General features: G+C 43.3%; 1 protein-coding gene across 6 annotated transcripts in view; it reads right to left on the minus strand.

Annotated features, from left to right (window-relative positions):
• The window catches only part of ift80 (intraflagellar transport 80 homolog (Chlamydomonas)), a 49202-nt gene that overhangs the window by 14267 nt on the left and 17243 nt on the right, over nt 1–17692 (minus strand). For all 6 annotated transcript variants that reach the window (XM_076734678.1, XM_076734675.1, XM_076734680.1 and 3 more), the window contains 5 exons: nt 17402–17512; nt 17173–17241; nt 14220–14329; nt 13208–13297; nt 12652–12789 (listed from right to left, as the gene is read on the minus strand). In XM_076734678.1, coding sequence (XP_076590793.1) covers nt 12652–12789; nt 13208–13297; nt 14220–14329; nt 17173–17241; nt 17402–17512 — 518 coding nt within the window. The remainder of the gene's footprint in view (nt 1–12651; nt 12790–13207; nt 13298–14219; nt 14330–17172; nt 17242–17401; nt 17513–17692) is intronic.

The following is a 17692-nucleotide window of genomic DNA, read 5'->3' on the forward strand; positions in this document are numbered from 1 at the left end:
AAGGACATTCTTACCCCTCAAAATTATAACCCAAGCCTGTTACACAAGGCACCTCATCTCCACTATGTGCTCCTGTCCATGTAGGTATAGGTATTACTAACTCTGCTTTTTTTCCCAGTTGTTTCTTTCATTTCTGTAAACATCACCCCACAATCAAAGTGATATTCCACCCATCTATTTAGCTCAAAATACTTGTTCCCTCTAGGCTTGAAAGGTGGCTGTTGCAAGTCAAAAGTTTTTCCTTTCCAAAGAATAGCAGCTGTATTCAGCCTGAATTATGGTACTCAGTGACAACTTTTCATGGCAGACAGAAAGTACGAACAAATTGAAGTATCAAGTTTGTACCTTTCACGGTGAGTGATTTCCAGTCGTCACAAGCAACTTAATTTGCCAACTACAAAATGGACGCTGTGTATTTAGACTTATTTTGGCCAAAATATGAGTGTTTTGAACATACTGCATATGTGGCTCGATAGCAAATCTGTGACTTGAAAAGTTTCTATGGACATTCTGATACTTCGTCTAGTACCATGAAAAATATTCATAGTAACTGACGTGATGCAGACCACAGATGATGTATACCCCTCCTTTGACATCCACCCTTTAAGCCAACAGGGTGTGAGCATTGGATACATAAAATATAGATTTTAAGAGGAGCAAAACGTGAACTGTATCAAACACCCTTATTTTAACTTGCTCTGGAGAAGGTTACATGTAAGACTTGCCTGGTCTATGAAACACTGAGCATGCACAGAATAAACAAAAGCTATCTTGAAAACAAAGCACTAACAAAAGAAGAGAGAAGCACACAGACTGAGAGGGTAGCAGGGAAAATATCAGACACAAAGTCAAAGGAGAAAATGAAAGTTTGTGCCATTAGTTTACCCCCATACCCCCATCTGCACTACCTGAAACAGTGCTCTGGTCTTCATGGCCTGGGCTGAGGGGAGTGGGGTGGGTGGGGGTGGAGCTCGGGCCAGGGAAAGGGTTAATGACACATGTCTGGACTAATGGCTCCCAGTGGAGCTATCTGCTGATTCAGCCCCATTACTCCACAAGCATTAAATATGTCTGCCCTGACTGCTCTCTGCTCCCCCCAGCCCTAGTGCAAGTCAACAACACGCTAATCAGAAGGGGGGCATGAGATTTCCAGACTCTATGCTTTTCTGGGCCTTCATCTCTGACACTCCTGTCACACTGGAGCAAGCACCTAGGGAAAACTTCTAACAGCCATTAGTGTTAATGGGTCATCCTGAGTCTGTGACCCTGCTAAAAACCTGCATTTTATGCAGCTTCAACACTGCTGGGCCTTAGTAGAAAAAGATGAACACAAGGTAAATGTTAGGGCTGCAGCAAATAATCTGAAGCTCTGAGGCTTCATTCAGAACATTAACATTTGAATTCTAAATCAACCTTTTCAATGCTGCGCAGCCTTTTTTCCCTTTTTTGCATGTTGTTTCATTCGGATTAAACCTGGCATTTCTGCACAGTTACAGATAAAGATCAGGCTGCACTAATACTATTAGTATTATACTATTTGTAGAATTACATTCAGTACAACCCTAAGACATGTAGTACATATACAGAGCTGTATAGAGCACACAGGTGGAAATGATACGGCACAAATACTGACACCGATATGTTTCCCCAAATTACACTCATCTTAACTACAACAATGTTTTAACATGGTTGTCAGGTGTAAGTTGGTACATGACATGACAGTATAAAGTATCTTTACTATGATGTCTGCCATCTCAATCTCCACTTTAAAAACAACATTGTCTCATCCACTTTTAATGACATGGAAACATGACAGTGGCCCAGTATGTACCTGTGACTGGTCAAAAGTGAGTTCAACATATTCAGATCAGATCCCACGAATGCTATGGAGAAAGTTTGCTCAACAAAAGAGAATAAATAAACTTAGAAAACTCTGCCTGGATGATGAATGACTCCTCGCTCCCAATGATTAAAACTGCATATATCTCGTAAAATTATGAAACTTTATGTTATAATGTATACTGCAGACAAAGTAATGAAATTAAATAATTCTCCAGTATCATTCAGCCCTTTTATCCATTTGTATGCAACTGTTCTATCTGCCCGTGTTCAGTCACAGCACTTCTGAACATGAAATTATAATTTTACTCAGAGTGGTACAAGTATTGGTTTTAATATATTTAACAGATATTACCACCAAAAGCCCAGAACTGTTTGAGCCCATAATACTGTGTACACTTTGTACACTGGTGAAAGGAGGACTACCTTCTCTATTAGTTTATCACTGTGCTAGTGGGAGCTAGTGGGAGCCAACCTAGTCCAGGGTTAACAGTCTTACATAAATCAGAACAGATGGCAGACTCTCTGCAAAGCCAGCTGGCTTCAGTTTGCCTGTGTGTCTGTGTGCAGGACAGGACCTGGCAGTGCAGGTACAGACTGTAACTCCCTGCACATAATAAACACAACACACATGTCTGAGCGCAATGGACACTACACATATACCGGCTAGTATCTCGCCATAAACAGACATTGAGTGTGCATGTATGAAAATGCTGCCACTAATGGACTCTTCCAAACACAACCAATTCCCAAGTCTGTGAAATGAAAAAGTGTTTGAGATTAAAACTAAAAACAAGACATTTGCTTTGAGGAAAGGAGGAGGTGGTTTTAGACAAGGGTTCATCAATCTCTCTGCAGATTAGGAGGCCTTGTAAATGTCAGCGTGCACTGACCCCTCCATGGGGGATGGGGTGACTATTAGGATAAGGACAAGCTGGGCCTATGTCCAGGACAGGTTAGACCTATGAATGGCTGAGAACTGACCTCTAGGATAGACTACATGATCCAAATTACCACATCAAACTGCCACTATTGATGTCCTATACTGTGACAGACAATTCTACATTTCTATGGAAGTAATCTGTTTATGCACCAACGCTGCCAAAAGGATACTGTTCAAACATGTGCACGTAAACATGCAAGTGTACAAGCAGTACTTGAAAATAAATCACTTTTCATGGAAGACTGCTATGGTAAATTATCAAGATGTTCTTTGGGAGGAAAATGTGGAGCATCTAATGTGCTGTGCTTTATAATAAAGCTTAACCTGCTGTATCAAATTACATACTATCAAAGCGAATGAGGACTCAGGCCTGTAAAAGAGCCGCTTTCAAATGTTCCATGACACAGCATAATTTAAGCTTCTACGATCACACACAAACAGCAAAAAAGCAGCCCTTTAAGGAATTTGCACTTGCAAGAATTTCAGAAATTCAACCAATCACTGTATTTTTTTGTAAAGTTTGCTGGGGCTTTTTTCTCAGGACCACTGTCAGAGTCGATTCCTGACTTCTACAATAGCATCCCCCGTTTCGTTTCCTGAAAAGTGGCCTTCTCAGTCTCCCCTTTTTGCAATGGAACTGTCTGAATAATGTATATTGTACAGTGGACGATGACACTGAAATGGCATCTTATTTCTTTTTAATATTGTAGAGTTACAGCCTTTAACACAACACAATGTACATTTCCAACTGTTAAAGTGTCCATTGTACACTCCGTGAACTTACCAGCACTTACACTCTTTTCTCTGCCTGCTGCACAATAAACCATTTGCATTTCCTGACTCTGCAATAACACACAATAACTATGGCTATCATATAAGCCCATTTCTAAACATAGGTCAGTGAGAGGAGCTCTGCAAATCTCTGTATTGAAATACCCACTTGGCTCGGCTAAAGAGATACAGACGCTGGGCCTGGGATGAGTGTAGAGTGGCACAAGTTGGAGCTTTGGCAGTGCGAGGGGAAACAGAGAGAGGGAGAGTGGGGGGGGTGGGTGAGTGAGGGGGGAGTAAGACAAACTGGAAGATAGTGAGAGAGAGAGGGAGGGAAAGAGAGAGAGAGAGAGAGGGGGAGAGAGAGTAATGATCTACACATGGTTTCATGCTGGAGCCTCAACATAGTAACCATAGACATATGCTGGGGCCTCCTGGGACTCATCAGCAGGACACAGCTGTGAGCTGGACAGCAGAATTCTATTAGCACCAACTATGCACACATGTGCTTGCAAACACACACACACACACACACACACACACACACACACACACACACACACACACACACACACACACACAGGTAATTTGCCTGAATGTGTTTTGGCATGCTACAAACTGCACAACAGATAAGCCCTCCAATGGACCTTCTACACCACTGATGGCTGGTTTAAAAATTTAGCCAATGAGCTGAGACAGCTTTCTATGGGATCCCTACAGACACAAAGAGTTTATTTTGTAAGACACTGACAAGCACGCCTCTAAGCTACTCCTCAATGGGTTATGTAATACCTGTTGATAACAATTATTCTAAATTACACAGCAATACAAACACACACCTCAAGCTAAGTGCATAAATCGGTGTGTGCGTTGACAGGCCAATTGCTTTTCTGTGGAGTGAAACATATAGAACAAATTATACCGAGATGAAGAAGCCAGTCAAATAAATTAGTCAACGTCAAAGCGTAGCACCATTCTGATCTCTGTGGAAGCCAAGAGAAAGGGGGGAGGAACCCTATGGTGCAGCCAAAATTAAACCCTTTCAAATGATCCTTTTCTGGACCTTGGTCCGTTGCCTCCAGCCCAGCCCTAGCCCTCAATAACAGCCCTTAATGAACTGGGTTGGCAGTAAAGCTTGAAGTGATACCCCAGTTACACACATTATTTGTGTGCACCACCAAAGCCCTTTACTTGCTCCCTTCGTCACTCAGTATCACCCTCACTCCTTTTACAATTTTATCCCTCTTTCCTCTCTTTCTGCTTCTTTCTCTCCGTGAGTGTGACATGTTTGTCTAGCTAGTGGAGGTTGTGATTTAGTGCTGCTAAGAATGATGACTCTGCCAGAGGGGCTGGCAGGGCACTGTCTCACTGTCATACGTTTACTCCAGCCATGGGGGGAGGGAAGGATGGAGGGGTGGAGAAGTACAGAAAAAAAAAAAAAGGGAGAGGGACGAGAGTTGAGTGAGAGAGAGAAACTTGAGGGAAAGAGAAACCACCGTCTTTTATGGAGACCAATCCTCCAAGCCTCACTGCCTAGGCCAACTTTACAGGATATATTGGACAGTTCCACACTTCCCCGCCCCCCACCCCTCCAACTCCTCTCTTTTCTCAGCTCTTTTTCATGCTCCCCTCCTTTTTGGTTTCCAACAAGGCAAGCCTTTAGCCGAACTCTAGAGAGGTGTAAAAGTATTACCATGTCAACAAGTGCCTTTTACTCTAACCCACTTTACGCACACAGGCACCGGCTCTCTCTCTCTCTCTCACGCACACACGCACGCACGCATGCACACACACGCGCACACACACACTAAAAAATTGGGGTCAATCATCTGCAAGAACGACCTTAGTATACACTGTTCCACAGAGTGTGCCAGAATAAGTTCAGCAACACAGAAAACCAAAGCCTGTTCGGCACAAAGGACCTGGAATACAAAGGAGAAACCATTATCCTCACATTCTGGTCGAGAAACTAATGAGCTCCTTGGGATGATAGATTAAGTCTACATGTAAGTACAGCATCTTACAGTCTTATGCTCTTCACACACCCTAAACGGGGCTTCAACGGGCCTGGCAACCTCATCAAAATGTGTTAAAAGCAATCATTAAAATTATTCCTATGAAAACAAGAGAGAAAACAGCAGAGGAAGAGAGCTCTGAAGGGCGATACAGACCCCAATTGCCCTTTTCAGAACTTGTGGTCTGTTTCTACCAGTTCACAGTGTACGGAGGGAGCGGGCTTACGACAGCAAGAGAACAGAGAGGAAGAGTGCAGAGAGCAAGAAATAGCATGCAAAAGCACAGATTTGTAAGGGGAGGGAGGGAGGGGTAAAGCAAGTGGGGGGGAGGGAAAGAGAGAACGAGGGAGAGAGGGAGAGAGAGAGAGAGAGAGAGAGAGAGAGAGAGAGAGAGAGAGAGAGAGAGAGGGGAGTAGCCCTGCCCAGTTGCCTGGGGAGAAAACTGCTCTGGTGCTGACTCAGGACTCTCTTTGTTTGACAATGCTCCCTCGCTCTCGCTCTCTCTCTCTCTCTCTCTCTGACACACTCACACTCTCAAACTTACTCGTCTTTTTTCAAACACTCAGTCACCATCTTTTCTCTTGTGCACATGCTCTTTCTTTGTCAGACTTGTACCAATAATTTCACTTTGACTTGCTTTTCATCCTCTCTCCTGTGTACCCCCCCCCCCCCCCCCCCGCCGCTGTTTTTCCACCTCCTATCCTCTATGCGTGTGTGTGCCTTCTTTTGCAGTGACATTTTTCTCCAGCTGAACTATACTGTAGTGAAAGTCCCCTTCTCGTGTGATGAAAGCAGATAAAGGCTTGCAGTCTAATAAATCTACAGTGGTTTCTTTTGCCTTTTCATGCTCCACTAACAGTGGTTCACGATCAGGACCAGAACTCTGGGCCGTTTTATTCTCTTCCAGCGGCGGCAATTTCCAGATGTTGGCCGGCCAGTGGTTGGCAACAAACTGCCAGCACAGGCTCAGGTATATGCTCCCCTGTGTTAAAGGGGGGAAAACTGTTGGAGGGATTCATTGAGAAGACAGGGAAGCCTGAAGTCTGGTAATTAGGGGGAAGGTGGCATGTCATAGAGGTTGAGAGTCTATGGCTAAGAAAAGAATTTAAAAAAAAGACCTCAAGAAGACTGGCAGTCTAACCGACACACACGAGTGATAGACTCTCTGAGAGAAAATAATGGTTGGCAGCTATAAGGATGGCAGACAAAGATCCCATAGAGAATGAGGCTGCACGTTAAAGAGGCAAGATAGGAGAAAGAAACAGAGAGAGAGAGAGAGAGAGAGAGAGAGAGAGAGAGAGAGAGAGAGAGAGAGAGAGAGAGAGAGAGAGAGAGAGAGAGAGAGAGAGGAGCGATGGTGATTCCAGATTCCAGCTGGGCATGGACCCTTTCCCAGAGTGGCAATGCTGAGCAAGGCTAACAAAGACCCTAACGGGACCCCCCCAGACTCACCCAGAAAAAAGGGAGGTAAAGAGGGCCTTGGGGAAGGCAGGAGGGAAAAGCGAGCCAAGTGGGGGGAAGCACTGATAAGCACGAGGTAGTCCAACACACCCTGACACAGGGAGGAGGGAGGCGTGAGCAGCAAAAAGGAGCAGAGATAGAGAGATTTACACTTATCCTCAAACTGGGAAGGAAAAAAGGAAAGCGTGCTTATATCTCACAGGCAAACAGGAAGAAAACCATGGAGCTCTATCTCCCACTTAAATTCATACAGAGTAGCTGTTAGAGCAATGCATTGGCGCAAAGTACTCAGGATGAGTACAGATAAGGGAAGGAGCAGTTTTTTGGTTTTGTTTTTTTTTTTTCAAAGACTGGAGCTGGCAAAAAAATGTCAGCTAGAGGTAATAAATCACTGATTGTCATGATTGTATGAAATAAGAGGCAGGATCCACAAGCAGATACCAGTGGTTTTACACTTTTACAAACTCAAGTCTTTAAAACAATGCTGTCACTGAGAGCTATAACTTTGATACATGATTTATGACTACTCATCTCCCTAAACTGTGTGAGGGTGACAGCTGTTATCACACTGTGGACGGAAAACTGCAGACACGTACACCTCTAGGAAGGGAACATTTTAGTTATTAACACATGGAAAAGATGTCGGTAAGAAACAGGGCTCAGCCTGAGGCTAACATTAAAGCCACCTGATGATCCTCAATAGGTTGCCTGTGGTTAAGTGTAACCTAGAAATGAAGGAGTAGAAAAAAGAGGGGCGGAGAGCAGAGGGGAATAGCGGAGATGTACACTGGCTTATCAGTAGGAGTGTGACAGAAACCTGGATCGTACCAGGGCTAAGCTCAGCCACGTCTTCAGTAAGCCCTCAGTCAAAGCAGACCAGTAGGAGGGAGGGGAACAGTAATCACTAAAGCTGCATTTCCGCCAAACACTTAAGCGTACATGACCCGTACCTACATGTACCCAAACCATAGATTTGTTTTGCTTTTCTACCTCAAACAGTACTGTTAAATGTAGGCAGGGCTGTTACCAGATGGTAGTAACCACATAAGGAGCGAGACATCATATCTAATGCGTGACAGTAAAGGAACACAAGAACACAATGGAGGACAGTGTCTGTTTCGTGGTCTTTCTTCTCTGTACGTGGCTGTTTATTACACAAAGGAGATAAGCTTTATTTTAGAAAAGGCTGCAGAAAACAAGGAAAAATAAAGCCAAAAAAAACCCCAGGAGAGTTTGGGAAATACTAATTCAGAGGAGATGACACTGGCTGCTCAGTGTCACATAAGGGACAATTCTCTGACAGATTATGGTCTGCGGCATTTTCAATCTACCTTTTAGTATCGGCTTAGCTTGTTTGGTAATGATAAATGGAACTGAGACAGGTTCAATCGGTGCCATCCACAACTTTTGACACGGCGATGCAAAACTAACCATTCGAATGTGCAACAAAGGGAAGTGAACTCAACTGGACTGCTTGGTGGAAACACAGCTTCAGCTCAAAGAGGCCTGGGTCTAAGGCTGCGTTCAGATTGACTTTGTCAGGCGGCTCATTAACTTGAATTAGGCCAGGCTGGCAAACATCGACCAAGGCTCAACTTTTGCCACAACACAATGTGATGTCGCCCGGCAAGGTGCTGCGGGGGCCTGTTTTTGGTTTGAAAGCCTGCTAAGACCAGAATAAGCATCAACCCAAAAGGAAAGATGGTGGAATAATTATGAAATCTGGCCTTGAAGCTGTGTCCAAGCCCTCTTGATTACAAGATTCAGCCCTGCTTATGTGTCCTTGAGCAAAATACTAAACCTCTATAAGCTCTTGAGACAATGTCCTGCAGTCTGTCTGCCCTGTAAGAAACTTTTCTCTTCATTTATCATTAAGGTTTCTAGAACACTGACCAAAGAAAATCTGTGGAACTTAAGTTACATGACTTCCAACCCATAAAAGTTTTAAAAATGGGAAAAAAAATTATATATATATATTGTGCAGGAATTAGAAGAGTGAAACCAAGCAGCTATTACATTTATGTATGTGAGCATGGGTGTACAGTGGAAAGAGAAAAAACAAGCACAGGGAAGAGAAGGGGGAGATGGGGGTGGGTGGGAGGCGGAGAAAAAGAAGCGAGAGGGTGCTCGCCTGGCACAATGAGTCCTACTTGTTAGCCAGTGACAGTGTCAGGGATCGTGACAGGGTCCAGACGCTAGACACCAGCTGCAGCGCCTCGTAAATAGACTGCTGTCTCGCAGGCACATTTGCACGGCAATGGTTGCACACACACGCGCACACGCAGACACACAGGCATGTGGGCACATGCATATACTATGGCAGGCACACAGACAGACACTGACTTATTGTCTCTCCCAAATCTTGTAAAAGGGACAGTGAACCTCTTTGTGAGTTGTGTCCTGTTAAAGCTCCTGTGAAGAGAAAATGTATTCCACACACAAGAACTCCAAACTTAACAGAATCGCAACTAAAATAAGTAAATGAGTCTTAATAATTCAATAATGTATTCAATAATAACTACAAGTTGATGTGTTATGGAAAAACAAGCTTCAGTCCGTTCAGTCCGTGAGTGACATGCTGGAACAACATGACTTATCTTTCCCAGTACGTTTGCCTCGATGTAAACTTTGTGTGTGCGTCTGTGTGCGTTCCCTCTCCCTCCACGGTGATAACGAGGGGGGTAACACACAACATCTGCCCTGTGGCGCGAGGAGGGAGAAAATGTGCAGGAGGCGAAGGAAAAAGAGCAGGAGAGAGTTGGGAATTTAGGGCGAGAGGAGAGCCGAGCTGGACGGGAGGTGAAGGGGTTAAATGCGCGGGACTGATCCTGCTGAGCCAGCAGCAATACGTTAAAGTGCAAGGTTTCATTGTAGCAGATACAGAATGAAACTCCTTCCCATTAGTCACGCTAGTAACTGAAAAGACTCTTCGCGCTGCTTAACCCTTACTGCGCCGCAAACAAACCACAGCAATAACACAGGTAAAGCCCTCGTAATTGGTTAATGGCTTCTGAGTTCGTGTGTAAGCTCACATGCACAATGACATTACAGTCATTATGGCACAGTGGCCAAGTGTGCACGCTGTGCGTACGCAAACTGAACTTTTTCTAACTTGATGCGTGAGAGGAGCGAATGTCTGAATTCACACATAGAAAGCAGCTCAGATGGAGTGACCTCTGAGAGGGATTTTCTTTTTCTAAACTCTTTTTCTCTGCACCCCCCACAATCCTCTTCTTGAGCAAGCCTCCCACGCCATGCTACAGTACACACTGTCTCTGAGGGGCTTAGGGAGAAGAAGGCAAGCATACCCTTCCTGCAGTTAGAGCAGGGCAGAACCATAATCATCATAATTATCATCATCATCACACTGCCTTAACCAAGACACACACCACAGCAAAGCAAGTGGTGCAATGACGAAACAATGGGACAAACCAACCACGTAAACAAACACATAATGGGAGGATGTAAGGTGAATCGGGTCATTACAAAAAATAACAGAGCAAGTTGTACTCAATTCTGTCTGTTATAGTTACGATAGCACAATAATTTCTATTTTTGTTTACACAAAGGAAATGGATACAGGCTGGCTTCATTTGAATGATTTCATCAGCTCACGGCTACATCCTGGCAGTTTTCCCAAAAACTACTGAAATCCCTGGATCAGATAACCAAAAGTAATGGTAAAGGATAAGGGATATCCCCGGTCTCCATTAGGATGTTCATAGTCTACAAATTTTATTATCATAACCTCTCAAAAACGCACACAAACACACACCTTAACCCTCTGGAGAAGACATATGTGTTGGCTCAGGCCTCTCTCCAGCCCATTTGTTTTAGTGCTTCAGAAAAAAAAAGCCATTTGATCCTAATTAAATCAAAATGGAGCATGAAATGCCTGGTGATCAGCACACAAAAAAAACAGCCCTGCCTGTTTGTTTTCATTACAACAGGTCTGAAACAGCAATACACTGACATCTCTGAGCAAACTCAAAGAAGCCCTAACCATCCCATGAGGGCAGAGCGGGGCACTAGTAATATTGTTCCTGGCCAAACGCTCAGCAATAATGAAACAACAATTACCATTCATCATTCCCTCATTTCCTCTCTCATTACAACTCCAGTTACCATCAGCACCAGGTAACAAGAACATGTGGCACGCAGCCTAATGTGGTTTACAGAGATGAACAATGTATGGAGAGCATACGGCCTGTAGTTGGACTCATAACACAGACTGTGCTGCACTGGAAAAGCTGACAGTGTACCACAGACACTGCATGGTTCACGAAGGAGGACCTGACTGACTACAAAGCACAAATGTCATATTATTAGATGAGTATAAACAAGTAAAATACACCAAACAGAGGCTTACAATATGTACTTGAAAGCACATGGAGCCCAAGCTCTACAGTTACACAGCTTCTGCAAAGCTTGTCAGCAACAGCTGCTTCTAACTGAGGTCAGGCTGCTTTTCTAGACTGTCACTGCAGTGTTGTAATGTCTAGTTCTTGTCATTGGAGGGTAATAGCTTGGCTCATTTTACATCAGAGTGCTGATGTCATAACTACGCTACTCAAATGTGTTTAGGTGAAATGTTTCACCTTACTACATACTCAAAAATGGTCAAGATCAGGGACTTAGGGTCAAAGTGTATGCAACATTTTTGTTTTGTATGGGGTCACAGGGTATATTACGAAGACCATGTCAGAAAATCAAGTGTTTATAGTTGTTCTGAGCGGCTACACTGGAAGGCAGAATGAAAAGTCAGCCGTCACAGAGAAGGTGGGAGAAGCAATATTGTTTAAATATGGGGATAACAGAGCACATTTTCAGACAGGCTCTCCTGGAAGAGATTCATTGTATTGTGCTTATTCGTACACACAGAGAGTGACAGAAATAGTCGTGTCAAGAACGAAAAAGAGAGAGCGAGAGAGAGTTCAAACTCTGGCTCCTCTCTCACCTCTGCTCAGCTCGTCAATAATGGCATGAAGTGGGTGTGAATGTCGATTGTTGGAGCATTGGTCGGACACAGCACCCCCCTATCAGGCAAAGGTGTGTTGAAGAAGGGGTTTCGAAGCTATTCGACCACCAGACAAGCAGTTCTGACAGAGTATACTGGTCTTCTAAATGTTCATCTGCATAATTTTATTGACTGTCAAGCAGGCCCTTCACCGGAGAGGAGACACCTATCACTGAATTTACATGCTGCAATCTTTGATAGAATAAAAACATCCATTACCTTGTCACACTGTTGCACATAATTGCCATCGCCATTTTAACAGTCCTTGGTCATGTGTGAAAGGTGTATTAAACTGAGGACAACTAATTTCAAATATTGGTGTTTGGATTATCTGACTATCAGCTGATGTGCCACAAGACTTGCACGTCCTGCTGGAGAAAAGGTTTATTTTAATAAACACAATCAAATGAAGTCATCAAGTCAGAGAGGTGCCAGATATTTAAAATCTAAGCGACTGAACAACATTTCAATAGGCTTATTGGCCGGTTAACGCCGGTGTTGATGCCAATGTAGTATGTTGCTGTAACACTGCACATTGTACAGCCACTGTAGTGATAAATAACAAAGATAAGTTACTGATGGAGAGTAAAAGGGGGTTTTCTTACTCCAGTCTTGTCACAGAGCCGCAGGGTGTTGAAGGAGCCCACAGAGAACACCTCTCCATTTGGCGCCCAGGACAAAGAAGAGACCGGGTAGTCTTGAAATGACGAGGAGTAAAGCAGACGGCCAAAGCTGTCCCATACCTGTTAAAGAAGGACATGGTTTGAAATGTAAAAAACGATTCAATGCACTGCCAAGATGTCAGTCAGACTTTGTTCAAAATGAATTAAAAAAACATGAAATGCCATTTTTGCAAATTCAATCTGAGCCACATTTGGAGGGGGGCTGATTTGCAATTCCAATCAAATTTCTGCAGATGCATCTAAGTCCAGATGCTCTGGGCACTCAAATTGGATTTCAGCGTCTTTTGTGTCGCTCGCAGCGCAAAACAAAATGATGACATCAAATCCAGGGTGAGAGAAATGCATCAGAGCGGCTGAGCAGAAAGCTGCTACGTAGTTGCTCGACCCGTGCAGATATGTTGGTGATATGTGATCTGATTTATGAAACACTTTTGCTTGCAGTCTGAACAAAATGTAAGTACACTCAAACACTGCCAACCTTATATTTACAGTCCTCTCCACCTGACAGTATGAGGTCATTGACTGAATTCCAGTCCACCTTCAGAATAACCCCGTCATGAGCCTTCCACTAGAGAGAGACAGAGGGAAGAGAGAAAAGACAATTTTATGTCAACACAATAATACTATCCATAGATAACTTCTTGTTGAAGAGAAGTGGAACAGACCTCGAACAAATCCCTCCACTTTTATTGAGTCCAAAAAAAAAGAGAGAAAACATAAAGATGAGCAGGACACGCTCCGGAGAGAGGGGCATATATTCTTGGTCTTGCACACAGTTAAAAGTTTATGAGATGTTTCATGTCAGCATAACTGAGAGCTTAAGAAAGCTTGTATTTATCACAACCCATATGAGATATCCAAGCCAGGCAATGTCCAACCCATGTTTAACCCTGGTTGGTTGATGCACATTGACCCATTCATATTGAGCCCACACAGGTTCAACTCTCATCACTGCGTTGGTCTCCAGGGGGTCTCAGGGAGAGGTGATGAAGTTAGATGTGGGTGTGTGTGCGTGCGTTTGCGTCTGCACATGCATGTGTGGTAATAGCTGAGCGAGAGCAAAGGGTTGAGAAGGCGCACATTAAACCCTCCACTGTTTATCTAAGGTCCCAGGCGCTATTTGGCTTCAAGAAGAATAATAAACAAATGTATACATGAACAAGAAAAATACTCACTGGAGTGCAAGGTCCTCAGTGCTGCACCCTTCCTTAATGTGCTCAAACACATATAGATCTACTGCATTCTCATTCCTTTTATTCAGCTTTTATATAGCAAAGCAAAATCGATGAACCTCAAGTTTAATTTACAAAGACCCGAAGAGGGAAAGTGATGTCAGGAAAGAGGACAGATCAAATTCTCAGTAAATTCTCAGTGAACTGAAAACTAGTGGAGTAACTGAGTTGTATTGAGTGTTAATTTAAATATGTTTATGAAATGAGGACGGCCTGTATGATGTTCACCTCCCAAAAGAATACATAAAGTCTGTGTACCTGTATGACTTTGGCACTGGGTTGCAGAGGCTTGATGACTAGCTGTCTTCCTGATGCGTAGAGGATTCTGTCAGAGTCTGGACCCCAGGCCACAGAATACACAGGAGACCCTGGATGACATGCAGAAACACAGGTACACGGATGATGAGACCCTAAATTAACCTCAAGCCCAAGGACTTTGAGATGTGAATTAAAATTGTGTGTGCATGAATCTCTCTCTCTCTCTCTCTCTCTCCTTGACAAACTAGGAGTCAGTATGAAGAGCTTTACGCTACAGCAGTGCTAATTCCTCCTCTCAGAAGGTATCATATTCCCTCAGAGATCTCACCTCATTCAGCCTATGGAACAGTACCTAGCTTGCAGGCACACCAGCTGAGAAAACCTGCCTAACCTCTACAGTATGAGCACAAGAGAGTGTGAGTGTGTGTGTGTGCGCTTATGTACACATGTGAGAGGGAGAATGTGAGCGTGAGTGTGTGTGTGTGTGTGTGTGTGTGTGTGTGTGTGTGTGTGTGTATGAGTTGGGTTTGTGGCTACGCGTGTGGAGGGGAGAGGGCCTGACATTTAACCCCACTCCAGGTGCATGTGGTTTCTCACAAATGCCAACTGGTCACATGATCTAAATCTGACAAAGGTGGTGAGAGGTGTTGAGACAAGTTCCTCTCTCCTCCCTCTCGCTCACTCACTTCCAACCTCTTCCTTGAGCTCTCTCTCTCTCTGTCTCTTAAAATGGGTTATGGTAGAAGAACAGCATGCTGCTGTAAAGCGTGTGTGTGGGTGTGTGTGTATGGAGTTGTGGGCTCTGAAGAGAAGCAACACCTGCAGTGATCGGAGTGCCATGTGGGGGCTGGTGTGTATCTGTAGCAATGCTACCACAGCCAGGTGTTCTACAAATCTGTAGGTCTGTTGAGCAGCCCACCACCCAGCAGCTCATTCTCCAAACAGCCAGCTTAGGGAAAAAAGTTCCTACATACTGGGGCTGAATTGCTGTTCCCATGCCAGGTTTTCCACAGCACCCGTTATTCAGCAGGAGTGTGCCATCCATTTCCCCAGAAACCAACCTCCCCTCATCTTTTTTCTGTCCCACAACTAAGAAGAAATTCTTAATAAGTCAAACAGCACAATGAATCAATTAATAAGTAATACATCTGTAATGTGAATGCTGGATAGAGAAATGTATCATTAGGAGTCTTTTTTATGGCTTTTAATAAAACTCCACTCCTATAAAGCTTTGAAACTTTATAGCACTTTTAATAAAAAAAAAAAAAAACATAGAACGGTAAGAGCGATTCTGCTTTTGGTTGTTCTGAGCGCAATTACATCACAACAGGCCCGACACATAGAAACACCACATAGATGTTCACACGATCACTCAGTCACAGAGAGAGAGAGAAAAAAAAACACATTTCCTCCTTGATTGTCATTCTAAATGATCTAGCTTGAGTAAAACAGCACACAGAAGGAAATGTTCGCTCAGCGAGTGTGTCAGCGCAGACACACAGAAATACATGTGAGGTACATGCTAACCAGTGCACTTTCGTGGTGCAAGTATATACATAAATAAATACATACGGACACACATATATGCATATTTCCGGTGTAGATGAGGTGAACTTGTGTGTCATAACACAAGGGGGGGGGGGGGGTTTCCTTGATACACATGAAAGAAACCTGGTCTTCTTCATCAGGTCTCTGCTTCTGTTGTTCTTCCCTCTCTGAGCCAGAATGTCCAAAAGCATTTTGTACTCTGTGTGTGTGTGTGTGTGTGTGTGTGTGTGTGTGTGTGTGTGTGTGTGTGTGTGATATAGGGAAACACACAGATGTGATTTGTGTTGGTATATTGTGCTGTGTTCACTGAAAGCCAGCAGCTGATTGGTCAGTGATGGCTGTGCATGGCCTCTGATGCTGGCTGGCTTGTTATGGGTGAGACCGGATTTAACCTGTATCAGACAAAAACTAATCGATCAGATCGGCTCTTTCTCACACTGGTGTTCAAATTATATGAATCAAGATTTACATAGAGGGGTCCTGGATATATATACAGGTGTAAGCCTTACTGTAGGCATGTGTGCACGCAGTGAAGGTTCAGGTTATTACTATGGATTGTCTTAATATTTACAGTTGGTCACAAGTTACTTTATCATGATGGATTAGCTGATGGTTTATAACAGCAGACAAGAATGTGAACAATGCACCAGCTTCGATTTGCAGCTTTTGTACTATTTTCAATGTAAAAATATCAGCTTGAAACAAAGTGGCTTGTAGGTGATAAGTTAAAACTATGACATGTTTAGGCTGAAGGTTAAAAGGTTGACTACCTACTTCTGTTTGTCTGAAAATGATGACATGGAATCCTACACAAAGACTCACCATTTCTAAAATTAAAACTCTCTCTATCTTAAATATCAAATTGACAGTGTTGTGTTTCCTTCTCCAGGAAATTGGCCAAGTGTAAACGGTGCACACACACACTAGCGTGCAGAGAATACATTAAACGGATTACAGGGGAGAAAGTTTCATTTTGTAAACTCATGGAATTATTCTTCCTTAGCTACAGCTGATTAAATTTTCTGGCTACAGCTGTCCTCTCAGGCAGTGAAATCAATGGTCCTAAACTTTCACCTCTATCATTAAAAATCACAGCTGCTGCAATTTGAAAACTGCACTCTTTCAAATTGCTATTTTGGTATGAAAATGATACATTTTTGAGCCTTACTTTTGTTATTCAGTCCATCAAGTATTGCAAACAAAGAGGCATCTGCAGCCATTACTGCAGCAACACAGTGCAGAGGATATGTGCATAATAAATGTATGTGTTCTGCTTTGTTCATTCATTTTTGGTCCAGCGATCGTCCAACAAAATTTTGGTTGAGTGGTCACATAGTTTCACACAAGCACTGGATACACATACACCTTAAATTCAGTGAAGTAAAGCAAAGGTCTTTAGCCTTACCTTGGCTGGCCAGTGTTGAGCGTAACATCCCACTCTTTGACCAGATCTTGATCTGTCCATCTTCTCCAGCTAAGTAATTAAAGAAACAAATGAAATGAACCTCGAGGATATAAAGATTTAAACAACTGAATTCACAAAATTCTAATCTTAATCAAAATTATATGACAAGCTACTAAGGATTTGTTCAATGGCAATGAAAATATGTACTGCATGTGCCTGTCATCTTTACCTGTGATAAGAGCAGTCCCATCATAGTTCCATCTTCCGGCCAAAACAGCTCCTTTGTGTGCTTCAACACTCTTCTCAATGCGGCCTATCTTGGAGACCAGGTGGAACTTCCCTGTAAAGAGACAAAAAGATGTTTACTGTATGGCAATTTCACACTCCAAGCCTGGGTTAGTGTGGGTGTTTACAGTCTATACTTCAGGAACACTACTGCCTGCTGTAATTCACGGGCTATTTCATGGATGCCATCTTATATAAAGAACACAGAGAGCATGGTTTCATAAGTCTGAATGAT

Source organism: Chaetodon auriga, chromosome 7 (assembly GCF_051107435.1).
Source record: "Chaetodon auriga isolate fChaAug3 chromosome 7, fChaAug3.hap1, whole genome shotgun sequence".
NCBI lineage: Eukaryota > Metazoa > Chordata > Actinopteri > Chaetodontiformes > Chaetodontidae > Chaetodon > Chaetodon auriga.